Source organism: Leopardus geoffroyi, chromosome B4 (assembly GCF_018350155.1).
Source record: "Leopardus geoffroyi isolate Oge1 chromosome B4, O.geoffroyi_Oge1_pat1.0, whole genome shotgun sequence".
In the NCBI taxonomy this organism is placed as follows: domain Eukaryota; kingdom Metazoa; phylum Chordata; class Mammalia; order Carnivora; family Felidae; genus Leopardus; species Leopardus geoffroyi.
The window spans coordinates 5,102,081-5,129,039 of record NC_059341.1 but is presented as its reverse complement, the minus strand read 5'-3'; the positions used below and the strand labels follow the sequence as shown (position 1 = coordinate 5,129,039).

Below are 26,959 nucleotides of genomic sequence, written 5' to 3'. Positions count from 1 at the left end.
GGGTGTTTTTTCAATTCTCTGGGCAGAGAGCCAAAAGCATGAAGTACAAAATAAGTGTGTCATCTTCAAAACCCCCTTTGAGGAAAGGTGACCTGGAGGGCACACAAGCTGCTCTAATTCCTAGTGGTCGAGGGCTGCCTGGCTGCAAGTGGCTGCTGATGTCTCAGCATGTTTCGAGAAGCCTTGGTTTCCAGAAGCACCTTGGGTGCTACTGGGGGGAGGGGAAGCTTAGAAAACATTCTAGTTAGGGGCGCCTGGGTGGCTCAGTCAGTTAAGCATCCGACTTCAGCCCAGGTCACGATCTCACGGTTCATGAGTTCGAGCCCCGCGTCAGGCTCTGTGCTGACAGCTTGGAGCCTGGAGCCTGCTTCGGATTCTGTGTCTCCCTCTCTCTCTCTGCACCTCCCCAGCTCATGCTCGCACTCTGTCTCTGTCAAAAATAAATAAACTTAAAAAAAAAAAATTAAAAGAAAAAAAAGAAAACGTTCTAGTTGCCACCCTGAGTCCCATCTAATTACAGCTGCTATACTCTTTAACTAGGAGTCAGATTTGGAGAATTCCATGGCTGAGAACATCTGAAAGCCTTCTATGCACTTGGCTGTTAAGAAACATAGTTGTTTTTTGGTTTTTTTTTGTTTTTTTTTTTTGAAGAGTGGCTGTTCCAACCATTCCCATGGCAGTAGCGGAAATACCATGGGTTTGGATGCAGCACTTGAGTTTGAGCCCAAGCTCTCACCTACATGCTGCCGAGCGCCACAGCCTGGGCCCGCCACTCCAGAATCTGTTCTGCCACTGTTCCTCCCGCTTAGTTGTGGAGACCTCATGGAATAAGGCACATGAGGTCCTAAGTGTGTCTACCACGTAGGAGGTGTTTTGTAACTGAGATGTGTTTATATACTGTACAGCCAGGTGCTGGGCTGCCTACCCCTCTCCCCCTCTCCTTCCTCCTCAAACACATAGGTCTTTAGTCTTGTCCACACAGCCACGCGCATCAGAGGAAGATGACGTTTCAAACTCCAGGAAAGCAACTGCTGATTACGTAAAGCCATCCCCTTCCTTAGTGATTGGTTTAGGAACGGGTAGGTGACCCAGTTCTGACCAGTGAGGTGTGAGGTCAGCTAGGGAAGCTTCTGGGAAAGGTTTTCCCACTCCTGAGAGACACAGAAGACACAGGTTTTCTTCTGTCACTGCTGCATCTGGACACAGTGCCCCAAACTTCTGCAAACAACAGAGAAGTCAGCTGGGGCAAAGCGGACACAAAGAATGACAGAGGCAAAAGACCCTGGGTAAAATCATAACATTTTTTGTTCAATGCCTTTTAGAGTCTTTATTTTGGGTTACGGCCCAAAAAGTGATACAAAATCCGGTTATGAATTCGGTAATAGAAAGTAGGGATATTCTAACAGACCCTAACATGGGGAACTGGCTGAGCAGAGGTAGAACAGAGGGTAGGGAGAAAGGTCCCCGCGACTTCAGGCTAGAAAGCTGATGTCCCTGTTAGGTAGCTGTGAAACGACAGATTAAAATGTTACTGTTTTACCACGGGTCCAGATTAGGAAAATGTACCATTGGGGAAATGATCACTTAAAAAGATCCACAACCATTGAATCACATGTTTAAAAAAGGAAAACAAAACCAAGGTGTCGATATCGTGTTGGCTCCTTCTGGGGCCATTGGTAAGGCCCGTGATAGATGAGCTTTGGGAGAGTGTGGGCCAGAAAATATGGCTTTGCCAAGAGGTCTTTTCTGCCTGGAACTCAAGTCAGACTGACAGTCTAGCTGCAGCAAGAAGCCCCTGGAGGGTTTTAAGCAGGGGCTTAAAAGAAGCAGGGACACAATTTAGCCTTCATTTTAAGACGCTGTGTCCTTCCACATGGAGAGTAGAAGAGATGAGCCAGGGCAAAGGCATGGAGCCACTGCTGGATGTGGCCACTGGGCCCGGAGAGACAAGAGCGCTGGCCGAAGAGATGGGATGATGGAGAGAAACGGACTCAAGATCCATTAGGGGTAAGGTCAAAGGGATCTGGGTGATGGCGCCTGTGCTGACGTGGAGAAGGCTGAGGGGAGGACCCGGTGGGCGCAGGGGAAGAATCCCAGAGCTGCATTTTGGATATGTTGGCGACATTGCTAAAACAGCAAATGGAAGAAGCAAGCAAAGGCATCTAAGGCTGAAACTCCTCTCTCTCCGTCTATTCTACCTTTTTGTCCAAACCACCAGGAACGGAAACCATATAAAATGACTGGTGGTGAGGAGCATGAGGGACGGCCCTGCTGGGCTCTCTTGGAGATTCTGTAACCAGGTAGCCCAGGGAGGGAGTCCCCGTCCAAATGCTCTGAACCCCTCACAGCCCAAGGCCTAGGTCTTTCATGAAAGAGACCTCAGAAAGGGGTACGTGTGGGGTCTTCATCTGTCTGGGGACAGTGTCCGGAGCCTCTGCTATCCGCTTCTATGCGTGTCCTCTACACCAGCCTCAAACTAGTTAGTGACAGCTAACTCAACTTCCTCCTTAACCATTTATACGTGCTTCCTTTACATCTCACATCCCAGCCCTCACCCTAACCATCAACCAACGCCCCTCACCCATACCCTCCATCAGCCCCTGCTAGTTCCACTCAGCATGACGCGTGTTCACATTTCTTACACTTTAAAAACCAACTCCCCTCCCTGAAGCCCCATCATCCCCCATCCACTGTCTTACCTCTTCCCAGCCTCACTTGAGACTCGTCTACATGGACCCTGTCCCATTTTTTCACTGCCCACCCATATTCTAAAGGTCTGCCATAAAGGCAGGATTTAAGCCAACAGGGATACAAGATACTTTACCGGAAAAGCACCCCACCTCTCTATCTCCTCCTCCCAAAAGGAAATGGTTTAAAAATCTTTTAGCGGGGGGCACCTGGGTGACAACAGTCAGTTAAGCATCCGAGTCTTGATTTCAGCTCAGGTCACGATCTCACAATTCATGGGTTCGAACCCCGTGTCGGGCTCTGTGCTGACAGCATGGAGCCTGCTTGGGATTCCCTCGCTCCCTCTCTCTCTGCTCCTCCCCTGCTCACACTCTCTTTCTCTCAAAAACAAAACAAAACAAAAACCTTAAAAAAAAAAATCTTTTAGCTGATTGGTGTGGTACACCTGTCTGTATCTCTAAGCTCTTACTGACTTCTACTTCCATTTTTCAATTTCAGGCACTGTAGCCGACATCTTACTATGGAAGCTGAAGATTGAACACATTCCTGCCAGTCACACGTCCACACGTTTCCCAGCCTCCATCACACACACTGACATTAGCAAGCCTATGAAAGCACAGCTATGTGCCGCTGAGTGAGTTCACAATCACTGCTTTTTCTCACCACAGCCTGTTGCTTTAATTTATTAAAGAATTCACAATTTCCTTGTTTCCCCTCTCCATTTCCTTTGTTTTCTGGGTGTTTATCACTACTTCCAGCCTGAACACTCTCCCTGCTATGTAAATATCCTCCCAAGACGTTGAGGAAGACTTGGTATGCCCTCCACGTCTTCCACATTCTTGTTTCTTAGAGGAACGTCCTCCTCCTCCTTGGTTTGCTCTTGACTTCATTGTAACTCAATCCTCTGGCAGCTTCTTGGTCAGTAAAACTTCTGTGTGAAAATGCCTTTATTCTCTGGTTAGGTGTAGAATTCTAAGTCGGAAATCCTTTCCCCCCAGTTTTGAAGGTACAGCTCCACGGTGCTGTTGCTGTGGAATCTGAAGACATTTTGATTTGTAGATGACTTCTTTCTGGGAGCTTCTATGATCTTTGTCTCTGGTGTTTCTAAAATTTCACCATGACAGCCTCACTGTAGGTCCATTTTAATTCATTTTGCTGAGCATTTGAATCTGGGAACTCATATATTCGGTTGTGGGTAATTTTCATGATTTTTAAAAACAATTTCCCAGCCTCTGTCTTTCTCTTCCTGAAACTTTTGCAGATGCTCAACTTCTTATATTGGTGCTAACTACTTATTTCTTTTTTTTCTCAATCTTTGTTTTTGCTCTACTTTCCAAGTTATTTTCTCAATCTATCCTTCCGGCAATTTTTTTAAAAAAAATTTTTAACGTTTATTCATATTTTTAAAGACTGAGAGAGTGAGTGGGGGAGGGGCAGAGAGCGAGGGAGACACAGAATCCGAAGCAGGCTCCAGGCTCTGAACTGACAGCACAGAGCCCGATGAGGGGCTCGAACTAACAGACTGTGAGATCATGACCTGAGCCGAGGTCGGATGCTTAACCAACTGAGCCACCCAGGTGCCCCAATCCTTCCAACAATTCTATTGGTTTTTTTCTATTTCTTTCATACTTTTGTCTCTGAATATTCATGTGTATGTGTGTGTGTGTATATATATATATATATATACACACACATATATCGATCCTGTTATTTCCCAGATATACTGTCTTCTCTTATTCTCTGAATATGTTTAAGAAATACAGATGTTTTCTTCTCCCTGCATAGACTGTTTCCTCCAAGTTGGTTGACTGTTTTGATGTCCAACCTTCATCTTGGAGATTCTTTTCAGATGCCTGGCAATCCTTGGTTTATTGCCACTATTTAAGAGTGGAGCACTAAAAATGTGCTTGAAAATCTGAGCACTTGGGTGGGGTTTGAAGACTTAGCTCTTGGCAGTGGGTAATCTGGTTGGCCAATTTCCTTAGGAACCCCTCATGCCACTGTCAGTGTTTCAGCTAAAGCTGGTTACACAGTCCAACCAAGGAACGGGCAATCTCCCACCTCTAGTATGTGTGCCACTATGTTCGTATTTGTGTGTGTGTACAACATTCACGTGTTGAAATTCTAACCCCCAAGGGGATGGTATTAGGAGGTGGGTCCTTGGGAGGTCATTAGGTCACGATGGTGGAGCCCTCATAAATGGCATCAGTGTCATAAAAGAGACCCCAGAGGGCTCCCTTAAGCCTCCCACCATGTGAGGAGGGCACGGCAAGGTGTCTGTCTCACCAGACACCGAATCTGCGGACCCCTGATCCTGGACTTTCAGCCTCCAGAGCTGTGAAGAATACACACCTGTTGTTCATAAGCCACCCAGTCTCTGGCATTCTGTTATAGCAGCCTGGGCTCACTAAGACAACAGCCTTGTTTTTACCATGGCCCTGCCCGCAGCCATGCCTAGTCTCTTATGTGACATGTTCCTCTGCAGAGATTGAACCTCTGGTCTTCTGCTACGGCTGAGGATGAAAAGCTGCCCAGTTACACAGACTAGAACAAAAAAATCTGAAGATTGAAATGGTTTTTAAATAAGCTTTCTACCAACCTTCCTGGGTTTTGTTCCACCTTTACACCCTCCTTCCAGAAGAACCCACTGCCATCAATTCCCACATCTTTTGAGAGTTCTTGGGCCAAGGACTCAGTTTACTCAGATGAGTGGAGTCAGTTACCACTCACTTATCTGCTTTCCAACTTGCAAAATTTTGTGCCTATTATCACCTTTTTGTTTTCTTTGCCCTTGCAAGTTTATGCCACTTCTGTATGGTTTCAGAAGACATGTTTAGTCCACCAAGTTCCCTGGAGCCCCCACCCACACCCTGCTGCCCACCAGCTTCTGGTCTCACGGCAACTGACCATGCTATGCCACCACTGACTTCAGAGTGTCAGTCAAACAACCCTCTGCCTTCACTTGACTCAGATGCTGATGACCACTTTTGTCTAAGCTCCTTCCTCCCTTAAATTCTCTCTTCTGGCATTAGTTATCATTCTCTCCAAAAATCCTCTTCCTTTCTTTACCCCAAGCCTGGTGTTCCTCGGGCTTCTCAAACCCCTGCTCTTCTCGATATTCTGCTGGAATAAACACAAGATCCTTAAACTGCACCACCTTAACCACCACTTACACAATGACAACCCTAAAATCTTTAGCTCCAGCCCAAGGCCATCTGCTGAAGTATACACCCATTTCCCCACCAACTTCCTGGACAATTCTACATGTATTTCTCACAAGTACCCCAAATTCAACATGTCCAAAACTGAAGTCATCATTGTGTTCACAAACCTATTACACCTCCCATGTTCTGTCATAATGGAGGGTGCTCTCATCTACCCTGCAAAAAGCCAGAAGACCGGAAGTCCCGTTGAGATCCTGTGGCTGACGAGCCAGACGACCGGAAGTCCCCCGAGATCCTGTGGCTGACGAGCCAGACGACCGGAAGTCCCCCTGAGGTCCTATGGCTGGCAAGCCAAGCAACAGGAAATCCCCCTGAGATCCTGTCACAGTCCATCCCCATCTAAACACTCTCAGGGTCCTATTGGTTTTACCTTAATATCTAGAATAAGAGTTCTCAAAATTCTGCACGCAACAGCATCGCTTGTGGGCTTGTTAAATACCAACTGCTGAGCCTCAATGTGACAGTTTCTGATCCAGACCAAGAATGTGTAATTTCCAACAAGTTCCCAGGTGATACTGATGCTGCTCATCTGGGGACTACACTTTGAGAACAGCTAAGCTAGTCACCAGCACTCCTCACCTGTCCACTTGAGTCCCGTAGTGGAGCACAGCCCTGTGCTAAGATGATAACATCTTAATTTAGCTGACCTTTGTAAAACATCCTCCAAGCTACAACTGGAACATCCTTCCTAGAAAAACAATCTGCAGTCTTAAAATTTTCAGTGATTCCTCCTAATTTTTCCAAATAACACTCAGACTCCCTGGCCTGCTGTTCAAGGCCCTTGGCCATCTGGCCCTCACCCCCCACCCGGCGCCCGCTAGCCAGCTACCACTGTGCACATACTCTACTCTGGCCACACAGATGCCTCTGACTTACTCAAGCATCTCCTTCAGCTTCACACCATCAGTGACCGCACTCTCAGCTACTGCTATTCTGTGATATTTTACAATACCTATCAATGAATATTTTAGAGTGTCCTAATACCAATCATCTCATTACCTTTTTAGATATCTAAAATCTGAGGGGTGCCTGGGTGGCTCAGTCAGTTAAGTGTCCAACTTCAGCTCAGGTCGTCATCCCCGCAGTTTGTGGGTTCGGGCCCCACATTGGGCTCCGTGCTGACAGCTCAGAGCCTGGCCCCCATTTCTGATTCTGTCTCCCTCTCTCTCTGCCCTCCCCTGATTGTGCTCTCCCTCTCAAAAATAAATATTAAAAAAAAAATTTTTAATAAAAAAAATCTAAAATCTGATATAGGTCTTAAGTATAATCACATGAAAGGACAAACCAGTGCATGGGTCTATGATACACCGTGGTATTTTAACACTTATTTCAAATACCTTCTAAACGTAACAGCATTCATTTTTATATGGGTAACTGCATCAGGTTCTCTACATACATGATAAAATCAAAGATGAAGACAAATCAGAAATGCTTTCTTTGAAATGAGCTATCAATAGATTGAAGATTCTTAAAAGAATTCGCAAAGGTCTCCTCTAAGTTATCAAATAAGAGAAATCAATAAAAAATTAATTAACCAAAGTAAAATATCTGGAACTAGCTTATAACTATGTTCCTTATTTTTTCCCAGTTAATGTGGTTTAAAAAAAAAAAGAAAGAAAGAAAATCTTGCACAAAAAACCATTCACAACTAAATAAAATCATGAAAGCCTCTTATTTTAAAGACTCTACTTTGGGGGCACCTGGGTGGCTCAGTCAGTTAACCATCCAACTTCATCTCAGGTCATGATCTCATGGTTCATGGGTTCAAGCCCACATCAGGCTCTGTGCTGACAGCTTGGAGCCTGGAGCCTGCTTTGGATTCTGTGTCTCCCTCTCTCTGGCCCTCCCCCACTCACACGCACGCTCTCATTCCCTCTCAAAAATAAAAAAGAAACATTAAAAACAATTTTAAGAAAAATGACAATGGATATTTAACACTTTTGTATTTTTTACCGGGCATGTAAAAAATGCCTATTTGAAACACACCAGATATTTAGTGTCAATGTTTAACGCTTGAAAAATTAAATACCAGTATTAATATTCTTAGCTTTTGTTACTTTTCAAAACCAGTCCCAAAATGCTAGGACTGACCTTTTGCTCTGGCAGTGCCATTACCACACACTTCCTTTTTGTCCTTCCTGCTGTTCCTTCTGCCTAGAAAATTCTTCCATTCTTTAAAAGCTGACTATGTCCCATTAGCTGGGCAGCCATCCAACCTCAGCTCTGGTAAGGATGCCGGGCCGGGCCGGTCCCCGAGGACCTGTGCGGCCCTCCCTCCAAGGCCGGTCCACCCCAGACTGAGATCACACTTCGTGTCGCAGTCTCTGGGAGTCAGGGACCACACTGTGAGTCTCTACACCCACTAGCATGGCACCTGCCACACAGCAGGTGCTCGAGGAAGGTTCAGTGAGTCAATTACAGCTCCAGCAGATAAGCTGCTTTCTCTCTGGCTGGCACAACTTCATTACCAGAAAACACGTTCATGAACCTTTGCTTGCTACCCCCCTCCCCCCATCCCTCCTCCGAAGGACAGTGAAAATTGTGACCAATCCAAATTCCTTTCACTGGCTCTTTTATTCCAAGTCATCCATGAGGCATTCATTACAGCTAGGCCGGGAACCCTGGCCGAGGGGATGAAACGGCCCCGTCCCCCTTCCACGGAAGTCTCCCCGCTCTGTGTTCAGGTCCCGTTCTGAGAACACCCCTCAGTACGCAAACATTAGCTTGGTGTCCGCCCTTCCAGAGCACCCCGGGCCCGATCCGACAGCACGCTTGCTCTACTCACCGGCCTGCACTCTAAGCGCCACCAGGCTGATGGAAGAGGCTAAGGGGAGGCCGCGACAAGTGAAGCTACGAGGCCCGCTCCAGGACGCCGCTTGGTGGGCTGAGACCAGGAGCGGCGAGCTCTCTGGGTCACGCTGCGCCAGCTCCCCTACCTGCCATCTGCATCCCTGACGTGCTGTGTGGCAAAAACGTAAAAACACCAGATCCGTGTACGTCTAGACGATGTGACTTTTGTCACTGGTTTCTGTACGCACAGCTTTCTTACAACATCCACCCAGTAGCCCCAGGCAGCGAACGGGGCACCGAGGTCCCCCCTCTCCCTGGACCTCCTCCCCCCGCCAACCCCAGTGGCCAGACAACATTCCACTTCTCTCTTGAGTTTTCCTGATCCTCAGCTCTACCTGTGGGAAACACGAGCCTGGCTACTGTCACTTTCCGCTTGCCTTTCTGTGCACTGTGTTGCTTCCCGTTTAAACCGTGAACCCCGTGCAATGACAAAGGCACACACCTCGTCTCACACATATGTGAGTCCCCACGGCACAAAAATCTCTTTTTTGACCTGTCAGTTACCACCCTGGAAGTTAAGTGTCATACTCTGCTTGGTGTCTCATGGGAGCAGTGACAGAGGTGTGGAAAAGAGTAAGTTGGAGAAAGCTCAAAAACAACAGGGCTGAGGCCAAGGTGTCACACAGTGGTATGCCAGTGCTACAATGCCTGTTTAATTGAAATCTTGTAATAAAAATTTAAATACATAAAATGTTTTGTTTTTTTTTATCAAAAGAACACCCCCACGTCCCCAGCCTGATGCGCACAGAGGAGGGGCAGTGGAAACGGGCTACCTACAAGGAATGGAGAAATGGCAGGTCCAACTCTCGTTGGCTTTGTATTCCTCAAAAAATGCTCTGTGAGCGAATTCAGAGTCTCAGGTGAGTGAGAACCCCACCCCACACTGGCTTTCTTCAAGTAACTGGAATCCACACAAGGCATTCTGTACCGTGGAGAAAGCTCCCCGTGGCTTTCAGAAGACGAGGAAGAGCAGGGCTTCGTGTCTGGGCAGCACTATGTTCTCGATGGTGCGTTCCATGGAGTGCACCTGCTCGGGGGAGGCCGTCAAGAAGGCCAGCGGCCCAATGCGCTGCTCTGCACACGAGTGGCAGAGGTAGCCGCCCTTGTTCTCCTTCCTGTTGCTCTGCAGAGAGAGGGGTAACAAAAAGAGGTGAGGTGGCCGATCGAAGGACAGGGGCTTTCCACCAAGAAACTGTGCATTATCATTCTGATGTTTCCAGACCCATGCAAACCTCTCAGGTAACAACCTATCCCGGAGCATGACTATCTAGACTAGACTCAACTCTCTCGATTCCCGCAGAGCAGAAACCAGAAACGATCAAGGCAAGGGATGAAGGGCCAAGGAAAGCTGAACCGGGCCCTCCAGGCAAACAGCTGTCCTCTAAGTGGCCACAACCCAAGCTCCCGGACTCTGCCACACAGCCTGACTCCCGATTATTCCACCTCTGCCACAGCCATAGACCCGACATCGCCTGTGCCTTATGAAAAGCGCCTAACAAGGATTATACAGACTCTTCTTTTATCTCGACCCAGATCAGCACACAGCTCACGTGTAATAAGATGCAAATGACCGAATGAGATTCTATGGAAGGCTAAACCTGCTGCCAAGAGCACATACGTAGGTGATGGGGAGCTTCTTCATGGTGAGCACAGTGTCCACGGGGATGGCGTTGTTGCACTGCCCCACACAGCAGCGAACCACCCCGGTCTTCAACACATTACTCGTCAGTTCTGCTTGCAAGAAGTACTCCTGAGAAAGAAAGAGTGAGACGGAGTAAGGGCAATGCCTCTCCCCCACTCTACCTGCAAACTCCAATAGCTACACAACTGGAAACACTCTTTAGACACAGCCGAGTCCTTGCATGAGAAAGGCACTGCCCGCCCTGATTTCCCTCAGTTTTTCTGCCTTTCCCCCGCCTGCAAGGCTGTCTCCAAGACAGAGCACTGAAAGCAGTTCAGCTGAAGCACTGAAACAAGTTCAGATTCTTGTTAAAATGACCAAGTTAAAAAAAAAAAAAAAAAAAGTTTAATGGGCAAACATGTAAAACTCTTGGCTATAATGACACTGCAGGACTGTTTCTGGATTTTATGCCCTGCTGACCTGTCCCGGAATCATTAAACATTATTTGTATATTCGCTTTTCAACCCAGGTAAGCTGAAACAGAGGACCTTAAAAGATGTGCCCACATCGACTTGGGACATTCCATCTTCCCAAGCTTTTGGCCGTGCTAGTGAGCGAATACTGAAGCTCTGTAAGCCTCAGTTTCTCCCCGTATAAAATGCAGGTAACAGAGCACCTGCATCACTCGGCTGTCATGAAGGAGGAATACTAACATATGCTAAGTGGTCAGAGCCTGGCACACTGCCAACACCCAAATCAAGCACGAATCCCCTCCTACACGGAATGCCCCAAGAACAGGGACCAATGTCTGGTCTGCTGTGTCCCCGGAGGAATTTAACACAGTTGTGGCATACTAGCGAGACCACAAGTATCTGCTGCCCAAGTAATTAGGATCCCGTATTTTCTGGATTACAATGGGCTACTGATCTAATTTCTGCAAAATCTATATCCAGGATTTTGATTTACTTGATTTTCTCTCTTGCAGGATCTGTCTGCCTGCTACAGAAAAGAAGATAACAAACACTCATGTTCCCACCAATAACTGAGGGGCAACCAAACCAGGAAAGCCTTCCAAAATAGAACGATAGATTTTTGCTGAAATCCCCTTTGCCTGTCATCTCTAGTCCACTCCCCAGAGACAACCAGCTTCGTGAATGGGCCGTGCATCCTTTTCGATCCATTCTAAAATGGCTTTGAGTTTATATATGCGTCCAAGAACATTACATGTTATCTTAAAGGTATTTAATACTTTGAGTTTGCTTCTCTTCTAATCCATTTCTTTCAAGTGCCACACAGGATTTAATCAAATCGTTCTTCCACATCTTATGTAGCCATTCTGTCTGTATGGATACTCAGGTTGTTTTCAAATTATTGCCTGAGATGCAGGAATGAATACACTTGGACGTGCCTTCCCACCCATATGTGCAAGTTTCTTTTTACAAGCACTCTGCCCACGATCCACACCAAGAAACCCACTTAGCATTACACTTCTGTACACACATACACGCGTACATAAAAGACTGACATAATAGTTCCACGAAACTGTATTTAACCTTATGTGCAATGTAGTCTTTCTCTTCTGGATTTTATTCCACCTCACCCTTTTTTAAAAGCTTATCATAGCCCACAAAGTTAGTCTCCTAAATCATGAACGGACTGCCAGCTGCACTCTGGAAAGCACCGCTCCAAACAGTGGCTCTCACTTTGGTCTTGGGACCCCTTGACACTAGTAAACATTAAGGGCTCCAAAGATTTGTTGATGTGAGTTATATCCTTTAAGATTCACAACATTGTAAATTTAGACTAAGAAACTTTATAATGTTTATTCTTCCTAAAAATAACAAACCTATCTCCTGGTAACATGTTTTTGTGAAAAACAACTGTATTTTCAGAAAAGAAAAAAAAAGCTTAGGAGAGTAGCATTGTTTTACACATTTGCAAATCTCTTTAACGTCTGCCTTAATGGAAGACAACTGCTTCTGCATTCCATCTGTGGTGATGTCACGTCTTCGTGGTGTGGAGAACTCCCAGGAGACAAAGGGGGAGGGCTTCCCAGCATCTTACAAACAGCACAGAGTTTATGTCTGAACCAGCAGCCAGTGGGTTAACGGGCCTGGTAAGCGCAGCTGTGACTTTTTACCCAGGCCTTTTCATTTTCACCTGCCCTTGTAGTTCTAGACTCTCCTTCTTCCAGCAGGAGGGTTTGAGGTTTGCCCCTCGAATACATCCCTTCCTTGCGGCTGGCTTCATGTCCCAGTCTCTGCTGCACACTGGGCAGATGAACTTGGGTTCGGCTTCAGATCTGGCGAGCCAGCTGGGAGCTCTTTGCTGGTGGTTCATTGGCCCCCAGCCAGTAGCGGAGGCCAGAGATGGGTCCAGGCAGCTGCCTGGGCTCTCTGCCCAAGGGTCCATCCCTGGGGCCCCGTCCTGACTGGGTGCAGCCAACCTCCCGTGCTTAATTTAAATCTCGTGGCAAGGCAACAGTTTAGGGGTTCGATTTCGACAGACATCTCTTAGCGAGTACTTCGTATCAGATGGCACATGAGCTCATTTCTTCCTCCCATTTGGTCTGGCTCTTAGATTTCTTCCTCCCCTTCAGCTGTCTCTGAATAGGGAGGCTGGGTTCTCTCGGCCTCCCTTTCTTAAGAAAAAAGGCGGGTGAGGAAGCAATTTGGTTCAGTCAGTGGAACTCAGACTTTCAGGAAGAACCAGAAACTAGGAAGCTATTTTGTTCCATTCATGAAGCCCTGACTTCTGGGAGGAACCAACACTCACCAAGCCATTCTGGGCTTCATTTCATTTGTGTGAAATGAAGACACTATAGCTTTGGTATCTTTGAATGAGACCTGCTATGTTCTACTTGGAAAATGGGACGTAACCATTTGATTCCCCACCCCCCCCTCCCCGCAGCCCTTTGGGCTGCCTTCTCTAAAACTGGGCAATCATTTTTTGCAACACTGCTTGGCCACAATATTCATTAGACTCTGGAGAAAAACGACCAATTAACAAATCCATAAATTATATAATACCATCTTGCAATTAGGTTTGTAAAAGGGAGATATCTGGAAGTTGGGCCTTTAAGATGTTTGCATCTTGTTCGTGTATTTATATGTGTGTCCATGTATGTTGTAAATGTGAGCTACTTTCTCTACCTCTGCATGGTATTGCTAAAATTAATTTGTAAAAGAGCTCTACTTAGTGTGTTTAAAGGCATTTGTAAAAATGAGGCATTCTAAAACTCAGGAAGACAGAAACTAACCCAAGTGTTTTTAAAAAAAAATTTTTTTTTATAATGTTTATTTCTGACACAGAGACAGAGCACGAGAGGGGCAGAGACAGAGAGGGAGACACAGAGTCCAAAGCAGGCTCCAGGCTCCAAGCTGTCAGCACAGAGCCTGACGTGGAGCTCGATATCACAAACTGTGAGATCATAACCTGAGCCGAAGTCGGTCACTTAACCGACTGAGCCACCCAGGTGCCCCAAAGTTCACATGATCTTTGGGGAATTATTCGGAATTAAAGCTAATTTAAAGTTGCTGGTTTACTGGAAATAATAGGGGAAACAATTCTGTAAAGCTGCAGAAGGTCCGTGAGAAAGGAATCTGGAAAGGAACTTTGTACATGGTCAGGACTAAGACTGTGGAGAACTAGTATGTAAAAAGTCTGGGGACGCTCAGTCGGTTAAGCGTCTGACTTGCTTTCGGCTCAGGTCATGATCTCACGTTTCCTGGGTTCGAGCCCTGCCCACTGGGCTCTGTGCTGACAGCGTAGAGCTGCTTGGGATTTGCTCTCTTCTCTCTCTCTGCCCCTCCTTGCCTGCACTCACTCTGTCTCTCAAAATAAATATACAAACATTTAAAATCTTAAAAAAAGCCTACTAGGGAGTGATCAACACCTGGGAAAGAGAAGAGAGCCTAAGAGTGCAAGATCAGACAGAAGTTGAGCAGTGGTACAATAACAAACCTCATAGCTGATTCTCTGAGGAGTTCTAGAAGTTGGATTACCCTTCAGAATATCCTAAACTAAGGTCATTGGTCGTGACCACTGGGGTAGAGGGCATGCCCTTGGCAAGGTGGCTGTCTTCAGTCAGGGCAATCCCTGCTGGCGGCTGAGGGCTGAGGGCAGCCTTCCTACAGCTGAGAGTCCTTTGTTTCTGATGAAGACTTTGAACTAACAGGAAAACTGCATCCAGACAGATTCTTGTTTGGAACATTGCTGGTTCCCTGTTTGCTCTTCCAGATTTAAGGCTGTGACTTACACAAATTTGGTAAAATATTCCTTTGTAAACAAATATGAAACATTTATATTTTTCTCCCAACCTGATCCCTCCAGTGTTCAGAAACTCTCAGTGACTATTTTTTTCCTCAGTGACTATTCTTATTTTCATGGCAATGTATTTATTTACATAAGTTCAGTAAGAAACTGATCTCCTTATGACAGAACGCTATTAGAAACACTGGTTATATTACTAAGGCTTTGACCGGAATGTCACATTTAAGGGACACATGCATAGACTCAGATATGCCCAGACAGCTTTAAGGAATTAAGGGTGACTTCATGGAGCCACTGAAACCCCTTAGAAAACTCAGTCTGATAGCTTGCTTACAGGGTTCCTGGCAGGTGCAGGAACCTCAAGATATTTTGGAGACCTCAAAGAGAGGAATTCACCCAAATCTGTAGGTGTTCCAGGCAAAGTCTGATGGCAAGTATCTGGCTTGTCTTTTGAGCCTCAAAAGACTGTTGAAAGTTCAATCTGAAATTCCTTATGAAAAGTTCCAGCAAAGCAGATTTAAAAAAAGACCAATCACTATTCCTGCTATGCTTACTTAAACAATTAGGCCAAGTTTGTCAAATGTGGACTTATTTTACAAGCAAAGTAGTCTTAAATTGCGAAACTACGGGACTCATCACTCTCTTACCGAATCCACAGGCCCCACCTACCCGCTGTCAGCAAGGACAACATCCAAAAGAAACCCACTTGCAACAGCAGCTTGCCTCTGACAGACCCGAACCTACCTCAGGAGGACTGGTCTGAAGCTACCCAGCTACAAGGCTCCCATAAGGCTCAGATGAAATAAGACCAAATATGGTACAAGAACGAATAATCAAGGAACAAAACTCTTGCTAATGCAGGATGTTGGGTTTCAACATGGAACTAAAGAATACGCCTACACAAGAGCAGGTTTCCATTCCTCTAACCGGGATCTTTGCCCCATTTCAGCAGGAAGTAAGAAGACGGGTCATCTTCCCAATTCCCTCAAGAGCGAAGAATGATCAAAAGACAGTGGGGATTGAAACCCAGAACAGAAGGTTAAAGGGACTACTAAAACAGCAGTGACCTCTAACCCCACCCTCACCCCTTTCTCATTTGTCTTTCAATTCTGGGACTTCTTCCCTCTCACCTCCTTCCAGCAGGTGGCCTGAGGCTTGCTCTCCCATCTCCCCATATGGCTGCCTCTGGAAAAAACCCTCTCCCCACATCCGGCAGACGAACTTGGGTTTGGTCCATGTCTAGCATCTATTATCTATTGGGAGGAGACGGGAGGTCCCCAGCACGTGCTCTCTCAAGACACTGCTGTGCTGCAGGGGGCACTGGGAGCACCCACATCCCATCATTCTAGCCAATACCTTGAAAGGTCAAACGTTTTCTCCCTTACCAGTCTGATTATTTTTGTTTGCGTTTCCTGGACCATGGCAGAGATTGCTTTTTTTTTTTTTTAATCTGTTCACGGCCACCGGGGTTCCCTTTCTGTGAACTCGTTTATATCTTGTGCCTATATGACTACTCGGCTGCCAGTTTCTGACAAACCTGTAGTTGTTCATGACCTCTGTCAGCCCTACTTCCTGCTGTTGCATAAGCTCCAGGAGGCCAGAGACCCAAGTGGTTCCCAGCCAGGCTCTTAGAACAGCAGCTCACTCGGCATTGCCAAACAGACAAAAGAAGCGTCCCCTGACATCCTGCGGCAGTCTTTTATGTGAAGCAGTGTGAAGGGTACCGGCCGGGACCACACTGCCCAGGCTTACAGCCCAGCCCCTCCACTCGCTACCTGTGTGTCTCTGAGCAAACTACTTAACCACTCTGTGCCTCCATTTCCGTATCTGGAAAATGGCAGAATGAACATCTCAAAGGATGTTTTTTAAAGGTTCGTGAAATGTTGGCTATTATTTTATCACACTGAAGTTTTACCTTTTGATGTAATCATAAATAGCTATTTTTTGACTTCCTATTTCTATGTCAAGCTTATTAAGAAAACCCTCCTCACCTAAGATATTTTTCTAACATTTCTAAAATTTTTCTTTTTTCTATCAGATAGAAGTATATTTTTTCCTTTACTAAAATTTTTTTCTTACATTTAAATCTTTAATCCAGTTGGAATTTATTATGAGGACATAAAGAATTTAACTTGACTCTTTCCATATGGAAAGCCAACTGCCCCAACACTGCTGGCTGACTAGAACATTCTTTCCCTATCCATCTGCAATCCCTGTTTGTTTTTTTAAGTTTTTTTTTTAATGTTTACTTATTTTTGAGAGAGAGAGACAAAGAGTGAGCAGGGAAGGGGCAGACAGAGAGAGAGAGAGGGAAACACGAATCCAAAGCAGGCTTCAGGCTCTGAGCTGTCAGCACAGAGCCCAACATGGGGCTTGAACTCACGGACCAGGAGATCACAACTTGAGCCAAAGTCAGATGCTTAACCAACTGAGCCACCAAATGGCCCCTTACCAATTTTTTTTTAAGTTTACTTATTTTTGAGAGAGAGAGAGAACCCAAGTAGGCCCGTGCTGTCTGCACAGAGCCAGAGATGGGGCTCAACTCCACGAACAATGAGATCATGACCCGATACGGAAATCAAGAGTTGGACATTCAACCAATGGAGTCACCCAGGTGCGCCTGTAATCCCTAGCTATTACATAGGATGTTCCCACACATCCACATGACTTTCTGGGGACTCCCACTGATCTCTCTCTTCTGGCACCAACACCAGACTGCTTAAATCTTTATACTTAGAATATCCATCCACAAGTCCCCACACCAGTTCTTCCTAAGTTGGCTATTTTGGGGCTATCACTCTTCCATATGAATTTTAGAATCAGTTTATCAAATTCTAACAGGATTAAGTCCTATTGGGCACTGAGCATACCCCTTAGGGAGAAATTCCATTTCCAATCCATAAATAGGATCATTTTTTTTTTAATACAATTTATTGTCAAGTTAGTTAACATACAGTGTACGTAGTGTGCTCTTGGCTTCAGGAGTAGATTCCCATGATTCATCACTTACATACAACAGTGGTCATCCCAACAAGTGCCTGCCTCAAAACAAACACACAAAAAAACATAAATAGGATCTTTAAGATGCAGAGGGACCCCACTGGGCAAAAGAGTCATTTCAAGGTCCAGCAATTGCTAAAAGCTAAAAAAATAAAACCAACTTTTAAAATCCCAAACAAGACAAAGAAATCTTTCCATATAGATGATTAGTTTGAAAACAGTCACGGGCGCACCGAGAGGCACAGTGCTATAGCGGGATAGAGACAAGCATCCATCTGGCCCGAACCGGGATTCCATGGCACACGTACATGAGGCTGACTCCTCAACTCCCCAGATCTTGCTGGTGGATCTAAAACTGCCTAAAAGCTTCCCTCTGAGACCATAAATTCCACGAGACCGTGGAGCGCATTACTCACTTTGTTACCCCTATCCCTCTGCACATAACAGGAGCTCCATACATCTAGTCTGTCATCAAAGTGAACAAGTGAATCAAACCACCTGGGGCACCTGTCTGGTTCAGTCAGTAAAGCATCCAACTCTTGACCTCAGGGCTCTGTGTTCAAGCCCCACACTGGGAACTGAACCTACTTTAAAAAACAAAAAGCTGACTCCCCTCTTCAGTGACATCTTGGGTCTCCAAGGCTTCCACAGGCATGAAGACCAGGGGCTGCTGGGAAGCACCGCCACCGGAGGAGCTGCCAAGGGCTTACACCAAACCGTGTCAAGGGCCAACAACAGGACTATAGCCAGCTGTTGAGAACTATCCCAAGGAGGAAAAGCAAAATCCAACCCCACGGCTTCCTCTGAACCCCCGGCCTTCAGGAACCCAAAGGCATGGGACACCACTGCCTACACATCCCTCCCTTAATCGATGCCAGGCTGTTTCGGTTCTAGATGCACTGGCGCCTGGCCGGCAGTCAGGTCCTCGGCTTACAAAGGGCCGAACATATATCCCTCGCCAAGGACTTCCCGAGGGCGGTCCTGTCACTGTCCTCACTGCACGGGTGAGGCACGGGAGTTGAGAAATGAGGTCACGTACGCAGAAGATCAGAGAGCTGGACCACAGCAGATATGGGGCCCAGGGCCAGTGGTCTTCCGGCAGCAGTCAGAGGTCCCTCCTAGGAGGTGGCGATACAGAGCTACACGACAAGCACGTGACGACAGCAGCACTTCAGTCGTGTAAAAAGCACGCCGAGTACCGCTGACCGAGCGACTGCGTCCCTGCCCCGACCACCGTGCCTCTCCTCTAACGCTGGCTCTCCCCTCGACGCCTCCCTCCTGGAGCTCCGCGTCTCTGAGGGCCCCCGTGCCCCCCCCCACAATACAGCCCCCCTCGGGCCGCGTGGCGCTCCTCTAACCTCTCCTCCAAGGCGCTGTGATTGCTGCGGGGCCAGGTTTACAGATTAGGAAACAGAAGCACAGAGCGTACGTGGCGCACCCACCTAGTGCCCGGGCGGGAGAGCTGGGATGTGCACCGAGGTGGTCTGACCTGGGGCTGTGGACTCAGGCCCGGCCTCACAGCAGGAAGGACGCTGCTTCCGCCCAGCGGACGAGCACTGAGCACCAACTCCGTGCTACACACCGTTCTGAGCACGTGCCTGTGCGGCTTGGAGTAAGCATCGCGGGGCCGGGGGGCCGACAGTGGTCCCTGAGCGGCCGGCCCAGCTGCACGACGCCTCATTCAATGAGGCGATGACTCCCTTCACTTCCTCAAGAGTTAAAGAAACAAAGCAACAAAAAAGGCTTCTGGTGATCAGCTAGATTTTCCAAGGGGGGCAGAGGAAAAGGAGGGTTCGAAGGACCACAATGGCCTCCCAGCCCAGGCAGCAGGAAACAGCGGCTCACTTCTGTTCTAAAGCCTCCGCAGGCAGGACTCTACTGTTCACGTGCTCTCATAGTCTATCAACTATCGCCCTGCTTCCCCACAGCCTTCCTCTCTGAGCAGAGGGGGGATGTAGCCACTTCCAAAGAGGATGTCCCCAAACGAAGTCCTAAGTTGTGACAAAAAGCAGAAGTATTTCCTCTCATGCAAGGGCCCTCAAACTCCAATATCTGTTCACACAGACGGGCCATATTTCCGGGGTTTCCTCAGAGCAGTTCTGCGAGCAACAGATGTCTTCCAACCCGGTCTCAGTAAAGACGGAAGTATTTCTCTAGACTCCGTATCCTTCTCCTCATGGGGGAAAACTCATGTTCTCCATAAAACGTATGCCATAACCAACAGATCAGCTTCCCATTAGCTTTAAAAAGCCTTCTGACTCTTGTTCGTAACTGGTGGGCTGTAAGGGCTACAGCCACTGTGAAGAATTTGGCAGGATCTACAAAAATCTCACGTCCGTTTACCCTTTACATAGAAACTGAGATTCTAGAACGTATTCCCCAAGATGCACTGGTAAAACAGAAAATGACTTGTGCCTAGGATTATGCCTTGTGGTATTAATATTCAAAGCAAAAGACTGGAAGGAACTCGGTAGCCATCAGTCAGGGGCTGTATCAGTCACGACACACTGACCCAGGGACTACTACTCAGCTGTCTCAAGGGATGGGAGAGAGTTTCATGAACTAGTAAGAATGAGTGATGTCCGCGCACATTTCTCAGTGACAAAGCGAAGTTCGGAACATTAGATAGAGGATGTTACCTTTCAAGAAAAAAAGAGAATAGAAAAATGTATACATATTTGCTGATACTTGCAAAAAGAAACAGCAAAGGATAAATCAAAAATGAATTTTAAAAAATAGCGATGGGGTGCCTTAGTGGCTTGGTTGGTTGAGTGTCTGGCTCTTGGGTTCAAGGTCCAATTTAGGCTCTACGCTGACTGTGTAGAGGCTGCTTGGGATTCTCTCTCTCCCCCTCTCTCTCTGCCCCTCCCCTGCTCGTGCTCGGTTTCTCTCAGAATAAACTTTAAAACAAATTTTAAAAGTAATAATAATAAATAATAGCTATAATGATGGAAGGAGAGATTCTGACGGGGACAAAGACAGAATGAGACTTTTACACTTTTTACAAAGTTTGCCTTTGAAAACTAAGTGTTTCACATATTCAAAAAAAACAAATCAAAAAGAAGCAAAGCAATCCTTGTAGAGACAGTAAGCAAACAGAGGTTATCTAATTGTAATTAAATTGCTGGATCTAACCACAGAGGAAAATGGACTTCCTTCAAGTGCCCTCAGAACATGGTAACAGCACATCTTTAGTGGGATTTGGAGAAAGAGAGCTCTTAGAAAATCTTAAATTCCATTCAGTATTCTGTTAATAATAATACTAAGTATCGTTTTACAACTTTTATATACAGTAGAATGGCGTAAATAACCAATAAATACTGTTATGAACCAAGATCCATACAAGCACACAAGAAAGCAAATCTAGCATGTGGAACATTCTGTAGGACAAGTGGCTCAGAGACAGACTCTGATTTGAACAAACCAACTCAAAAAAGGCATTTTTGAGACAATCACAAAAGTATGATTATGGACTGGGTGGCAGAGGCCACATGGAATTGCTATAAATTTTACAAGTTATGCCAATAGCACTGTAATTACGAAAAAAATTCCATTTTTAGAGACATACTCAAAATACGTATACATATGATTTGTATATGGTAATTTTAGAGGTGCATACTCCAAATATGTATATGTATGATTTGAATATGGTAACTCAATTTATTATTTTCTTGACTTTTGAATATCTCAGAATTTTCATAAGTTAAAAAAAATCCCATTTAATACATGTGAAATATCACCGCTCTATAACACTTCCACTAAAAGTTACCAATGTGACAATTTGCTTTTGTTCTAAATCCAACCACCAGTGCAGCTATTTCTAGGAGAAAACTACACCATAGGTTCTAAAAAAAATACTTATGATCAAAATTTACACAAAAACTCATGTAACAGGTAGAGAATATTTGTACATAAAAATTATTGCAGTTAACCCCTGAGCAACTCTGAAATGCATGGGTCTACTTATACATGCATTTTATATAGTATTGTGCCGTAAATGTTATTTTCCCTTCCTTACAATTTTCATTTAACTTACTTTATCTTAAGAAAATCATGTATTGGGGGGGCGCCTGGGTGGCTCAGTCGGTTAAGTGTCCAACTTCAGCTCAGGTCATGACCTCACAGTTTGGGAGTTCAAGCCCCACATTGGGCTCTGTGCTGACAGCTCAGAGCTTGGAGCCTGCTTCAGATTCTGTGTCTCCCTCTCTCTCTGCACCCCACCCCCAACTCATGCTCTGTCTCTCTCTCTCTCTCTCTCTCTCAAAAATAAACACTTAAAAAAAAAGTTTTGGGGGAGTCTAAAGCTATATACAGATTTTCAATGGTGTGGGGTATGGCGGGGGGGGGGGGTGCTCGGTGCCCTTAACCCCAGTGTTGTTCAGCATCCAATGTGTTTCTACTTCCTCCCCGGGTACTGGTTTAGACATCAAGAAAAGCCACACTTATCTGTAAACCATGGGGCCAAATCCAGCCCAGTGCCTGCCGTAAATAAAGTTTTATTGGGACACGGCCACATCATTCACTACTGAACTGCCTGTGGCTGCTCTCATGCTCTGACAGCAGAGTAGTGCAGATTAAACAGAGATCCTATGGCCTCAAAGCCTGAACTATTTACTGTCTGGCCCTTCACAGAAAAAGTGTGCAAAGGTCTGCTCCAGGTCATCTCTGGAAACCAATCAGGATGCCACCAAAAAAAAGGGCTCTTGCTCTGAGCTCCAACACGTGAGCGAGTCACACATGGTGAGACCCGGGTGAGGCAATGCCAAGTGGGGAACATGCAGCTGACTTCAAATTCCAGATGCATTTTTAGGGCCAAATGGGCCCAAGGGGCTCTGAGGAAAAAGGACAAGGAGGCATGAAAGACAAAAGTACTATGAAAATGCAAAGCGATCAGTCTTATGCAAGAAGCTTTAGCTGTTGTCACGGGTCAGAGTATGGATCTGCAAAGTTTCAAGCTGGAAGGGTCTCAGACCATCTCCCTCAAGTATGTGAAGAGAAATCCTACGTGTTATCTTGTTTACCATCTGTCTCTTCACCTAGAAATCGGGCTCTGGGAGGGCAGCAATCCCCTTGCCCACCACCCCACCCCCGGTGCCTAGAAATGGGCATCTCTGAACATCAGGGTTCTGTGTTTCCACCACTTAACAACACAAGGACTTTGACCACCATTTACTGAAAACCGACTACCCCTCCACACCTCTGCCCGCCCTGAGGTTCAAAGCCGTTGGTGGCAATGCTTAGATTCTACAGCTCCAAATATTCTCACCGCCCTAAGAGAGCATGAAATACAGCACTTGGACTAACTCATCCTGCTCTATAAAATCCTTTCCGTTCTGGAGAGCGCAAAGAAGGAAAGAGTATTTATAAGCTGACACCTGAAACTTAAGCGTAAAAAGTAAGTATCCTTAGTTCAGGGAAAGATGGACTACTACTCAAAGTAGTGACTTAGAGCTCAAATTTCTGATGTAGTTTCCAAACAGGGTTGAAAAGATGAAATGGTTTATGTTCCGACCTGTGAAAGGCAGCAAAGAGTCAGAAATCAAGAAGGTGGGAAGCAGGTTGGTCTGTAAGGGGTGAAGACTGAGCACCGACCTTTTCTGGCATCTCAGCCCCACCTCTCCCTGGGAGGGGGGAGGTGCCTGAATATTCATGCTCCCCTGCTGAGGACATATTCCTTCCAAGCCGGTCAGGGAAGGGGAGGAAGGAAGTGCAGACACAGAAAACACTCTTGCTGGTGTTTTCCCAAGAGCCACGAGCTCCTGTGCGCTGAAGCAAGAGGAGCCCTTCTCTTCCCGCTCAGGAGCCTGTACCAAAGGCCTTCACAGGCCACAGACTGACCCCTCATTCAAACGCATAAACCGTGAATGTCGCTAAGTTAACTTGTGCTACTGGTTCCTCTTACCCCAGCTAAAGTCAAGATGTTCTCCAAGGACTTGGTCATGATGAGACGCTTCTTGGCACGAGTTACTGCGACATACAGTAAATTCCATTCATCCTCAGAAAACGACTCTGAAGAAAGTAAAGGGAAGAAGTGGATCAACTCAAAAGCTTGCTTACGACAATGTACGTCTTCATCTAAATGTTTACCACCCCTCCATGCTCCCCCACTAAGAAAAACCGCTCAAGACCGGCTGGCCGTATACACAAAATTTTCCTACAAATACCACCTCCAAAAACAAACAAAGACCTAAAAGATTTGTGGCACGAAACGCCAAGTTTTAATTTGTGCAGCTGCTGGTACATCCCAGGATCCTGCTCACTAGTTACTCAACACCCGTGCTGTGCCCGGTGCATGTTTTCATCCACTCTCCCAGTTCCCTTCATGACAGCCAGGTGGCACTGATGGGGGAAACTGAGGCTCGCAGAGTTCAAGTCACTTTGACACACAGGCCAAGGCTAATAAGCAAGTGCCCAGCAGCCGAACCCAATGCTACTTATCTCCAAAGCCCACATTCTTTCCTTTTCCTGACACCGTCCCTCTCCCTTACTCAGTCCAAGCTGGAAACATCTTGGGCTGGCACCCGACGGGCAGGGAAGAATCACACATTACGAGGCTTTCCCGCCTGCCTGAAGCCACTCCCCTCACATTCACAACAGCCAACACGATGCTGGGAGCTCGGTACTGAGCGGCTGAGGTGTCAGTACGTGTTAGGCTGTTACACTGTGTGCCTTAAATGGGTAGACTGCATAGTATGTGAATTACAACTCAATAAAGCTGTTATAGAAAAACCAAAAATACACATACGTGTTCAATGACCAGCAAGGGAAAAAAAAAAAAACAAAGAGTAGCATATTAAATAAACTCTTCTTCCCCAGTATCGAGCCACTCTTATCTCTCAAGGGCCCTTCCTTGCCTCCCTCTGCTCTAATTTATCTTCAACACCACGTCTTTCTATAACCTAACGAATATATTCATGGGAGATAAGGAGTTTCTAGTATTTCTATTTGCACCCCACCGATGTACCCTATGCCCCAGATTCAGAGTTCACAGTTAATGAAGCGTTTGTTTGCAGAAAAACTTCACATGGTTTAATTCTACGATTCAAAACCATAATAACTGCACTGATGCTCAAAGCATAACAAATAGCCTTGAGTACAAATTTATATAAAAAGACGACACAAATTGCTTACTTTTTCACCTTTTAGGATTTCCTGGCCTCTTTAAGAAAAAGGGGATTTAATTTTAAAAAACAACACTTGGGTGAGCAGGTCACCTGTGTATGTTAAAGCTTAAACGAGGCTGGGTGTCGGGTGTGCGGTGGTGAAAATCCCAGAGCTGAGAGCTGGTATGGGCAGAACAGGCCGGCCGTGGGCACAGCCATCCCGCCAGCAGCCCTGGGGGGTGGGCCAAAGATAGGCTTTTCGAAAAACACAGTACAACAATAAAAAACCACAGAACTAGAGCTGTTTTTCTTCTAGAAGGATCCTGCCCAGAGCCCATACCAGACAACAGAAAGCAGGCCATCCAGAGGAGGTGCCCGGCCCCCCCTTCCCCCACCCCACCCCCCCCACGCACAGGCTCCTCACCGACTCTGAAGTGGGGCAGCTGTGCGAGGTTGTGCCTGGCGCAAGGCACTTTCACAAAATCGTCCAAAACGTGCACAGTGTCAAACTCCAAGCCTTTGGCTTTGTGTACAGTGCCCAAAATGTACTCTGGAACAAACAGAGAGCGTACAATTAGATGGGGGCCTGGCAGGGGAAGGACCGAGGCAGGAAAGGAAAAGCGTGCTCTCGCTGCTTTACTCCTAAAACCAACGTTCCCTCACCCGTATGTTTCTCTGCAGGGAAAGAGGAAACAACAGTCGGGGGGAAAAAAAAAGAGAGAGAAATAAAATGGGGGGATGTAGCAAATTCACTGCAGGCAAGCCAGTCCATCAGAATCACACCCCCGGGCCCACGGGGACCTGCCCACCCCCGGTCTGCCGGCGAAGGTCCAGAGGCCCATGGGAGCGCTGGGCGGCCAGCCCGGGCTCACACACGGGGCCGAGTGCAGACACGACCCACGCGCAGGGCCCCCAGCGAACAGCCCCTCTGCTCCCTTCCTCCCAGGAGGGGCCGGGAGCACAACACCCTCGTGGCCACACGGGATTCCATGCAGGAAGTCGACCACCCGATCCTCGTCCCGCCAGGACGAGAAGAGGCCGTGCCCTCCTTACCTGCGAAGTCCAGGTCTTCTATGTGACACTTCTCTATCCTCTCCACCAGTTCTGGAATCCTGATGTTATACTTCTCAACGACTGCAATCTTGGCCTCCAGCTCCTTATCCTCAGCCGCGGTCACATACCTCTTGAAGCCACTGAAGCCCTCCTTGTGCACCCATCTTCTAATAAACTTGTCTTTAATAACGAGGTTCTCTGAGGAGAACACGCGCTCAGGTTAACACGACGGGGCCGCACTAGACTGCGGCATCGTAAGCAAACGTCTCGAAGCTGCGAGATCCGGGTTCTAGTCCCGACTGCATCACTAACCTGCTGTGTGACCCGGGGCAAGTCAAAAAGGACCTGTGCTCTAGCCTCTCTGTCTCCAAACCGAGGCTCAAGAGCCCTACCCTTGGCGTCCTTACCTACTTCACAGGGATGTGAAAAAGCGCAGGACGGGAAAGAAATGCGCTCCAGAGTGTTAGAAAGGATCGTGTGGGGCCCATGCAGAGGTCTCGGCGGGTAAAGGTGCCAGGCACACAGAAAGATGGTGAGGGAAGACGGCCTGGGGGACCAACATTAGGCAGAAATTCAGACTCCTGAGAGAAGGGTCTGGAAAGAGCTCTCTGCACCTCTGGAAACTGGTGGCCTCAGGCATCCCGCTCTGGGTGGGAAAAGAGCCACGCCTGCTCCATCCTTCTCCAGGGGAAACAAGAGTGCTGACTCAGAACACGCCCAGCCTTCTCCCATCCCTTGTCACTAGAGCGCTTCGGTCCACTACACCACTGCCAGGAGGGTACTCACGTTTCTTCCGTTCTTCCTCCGGCTGAAGAAGGATCCAAATATCAATGATTCTGTCCAATCCAAATGATTTAATCCCCTGAAAAAGTTTTGTGGTGGGATTTTTGGTTTTTTTGTTGTTCTCCGTGCGAGTTTGTTACTGTCATTGTTTTAACAAAACAAAGTAAAGCAAACGTAGAGATGGGATTTGGGGGTGAGAGGTTTTCTTGGGAACGGATCCCAAGTTGCACCCCAAAGCACAAAGACAGAACGCGGGAACCTTCATCAAGCACAGAAGCAATGGGTTGTCACGCAGCCTGAACACTCAGGATTATCAAATGCTAAGTTCCGGCTGCCACCTCTAACTCCGATGTTTAAAAAAAAAG

At 46.8% G+C, this 26,959-nt stretch overlaps 2 protein-coding genes across 12 annotated transcripts in view; one reads left to right on the top strand and one right to left on the bottom strand.

Moving 5' to 3' along the window:
- The window catches only part of IL15RA (interleukin 15 receptor subunit alpha), a 62,513-nt gene extending 55,504 nt beyond the window's left edge, over window positions 1-7,009 (top strand). Inside the window, exons 7-8 of one of the 2 annotated variants that reach the window (XR_006708949.1) lie at window positions 3,187-3,322; window positions 5,486-7,009. Coding sequence is in view for 1 of the 2 variants with exons in the window: in XM_045464173.1 (XP_045320129.1) it covers window positions 3,187-3,226 (40 nt within the window). In the remaining variant the exon portion in view is untranslated. Of the gene's footprint in view, window positions 1-3,186; window positions 3,397-5,485 lie in introns of those variants that run through there. The other variant, XM_045464173.1, reaches the window with a different exon arrangement.
- Window positions 1-26,959, bottom strand: part of FBH1 (F-box DNA helicase 1) — a 172,179-nt gene that overhangs the window by 114,196 nt on the left and 31,024 nt on the right. For 5 of the 10 annotated variants that reach the window (XM_045464164.1, XM_045464159.1, XM_045464162.1 and 2 more), the window contains 6 exons: window positions 26,598-26,673; window positions 25,812-26,009; window positions 25,183-25,308; window positions 23,558-23,664; window positions 10,381-10,512; window positions 9,394-9,885 (listed from right to left, as the gene is read on the bottom strand). In XM_045464164.1, the coding sequence (XP_045320120.1) occupies window positions 9,715-9,885; window positions 10,381-10,512; window positions 23,558-23,664; window positions 25,183-25,308; window positions 25,812-26,009; window positions 26,598-26,673 (810 nt within the window). In that variant the 3' untranslated portion in view covers window positions 9,394-9,714. Of the gene's footprint in view, window positions 1-8,467; window positions 8,872-9,393; window positions 9,886-10,380; window positions 10,513-23,557; window positions 23,665-25,182; window positions 25,309-25,811; window positions 26,010-26,597; window positions 26,674-26,959 lie in introns of those variants that run through there. The other 5 variants (XM_045464160.1, XM_045464163.1, XM_045464158.1 and 2 more) reach the window with 3 other exon arrangements.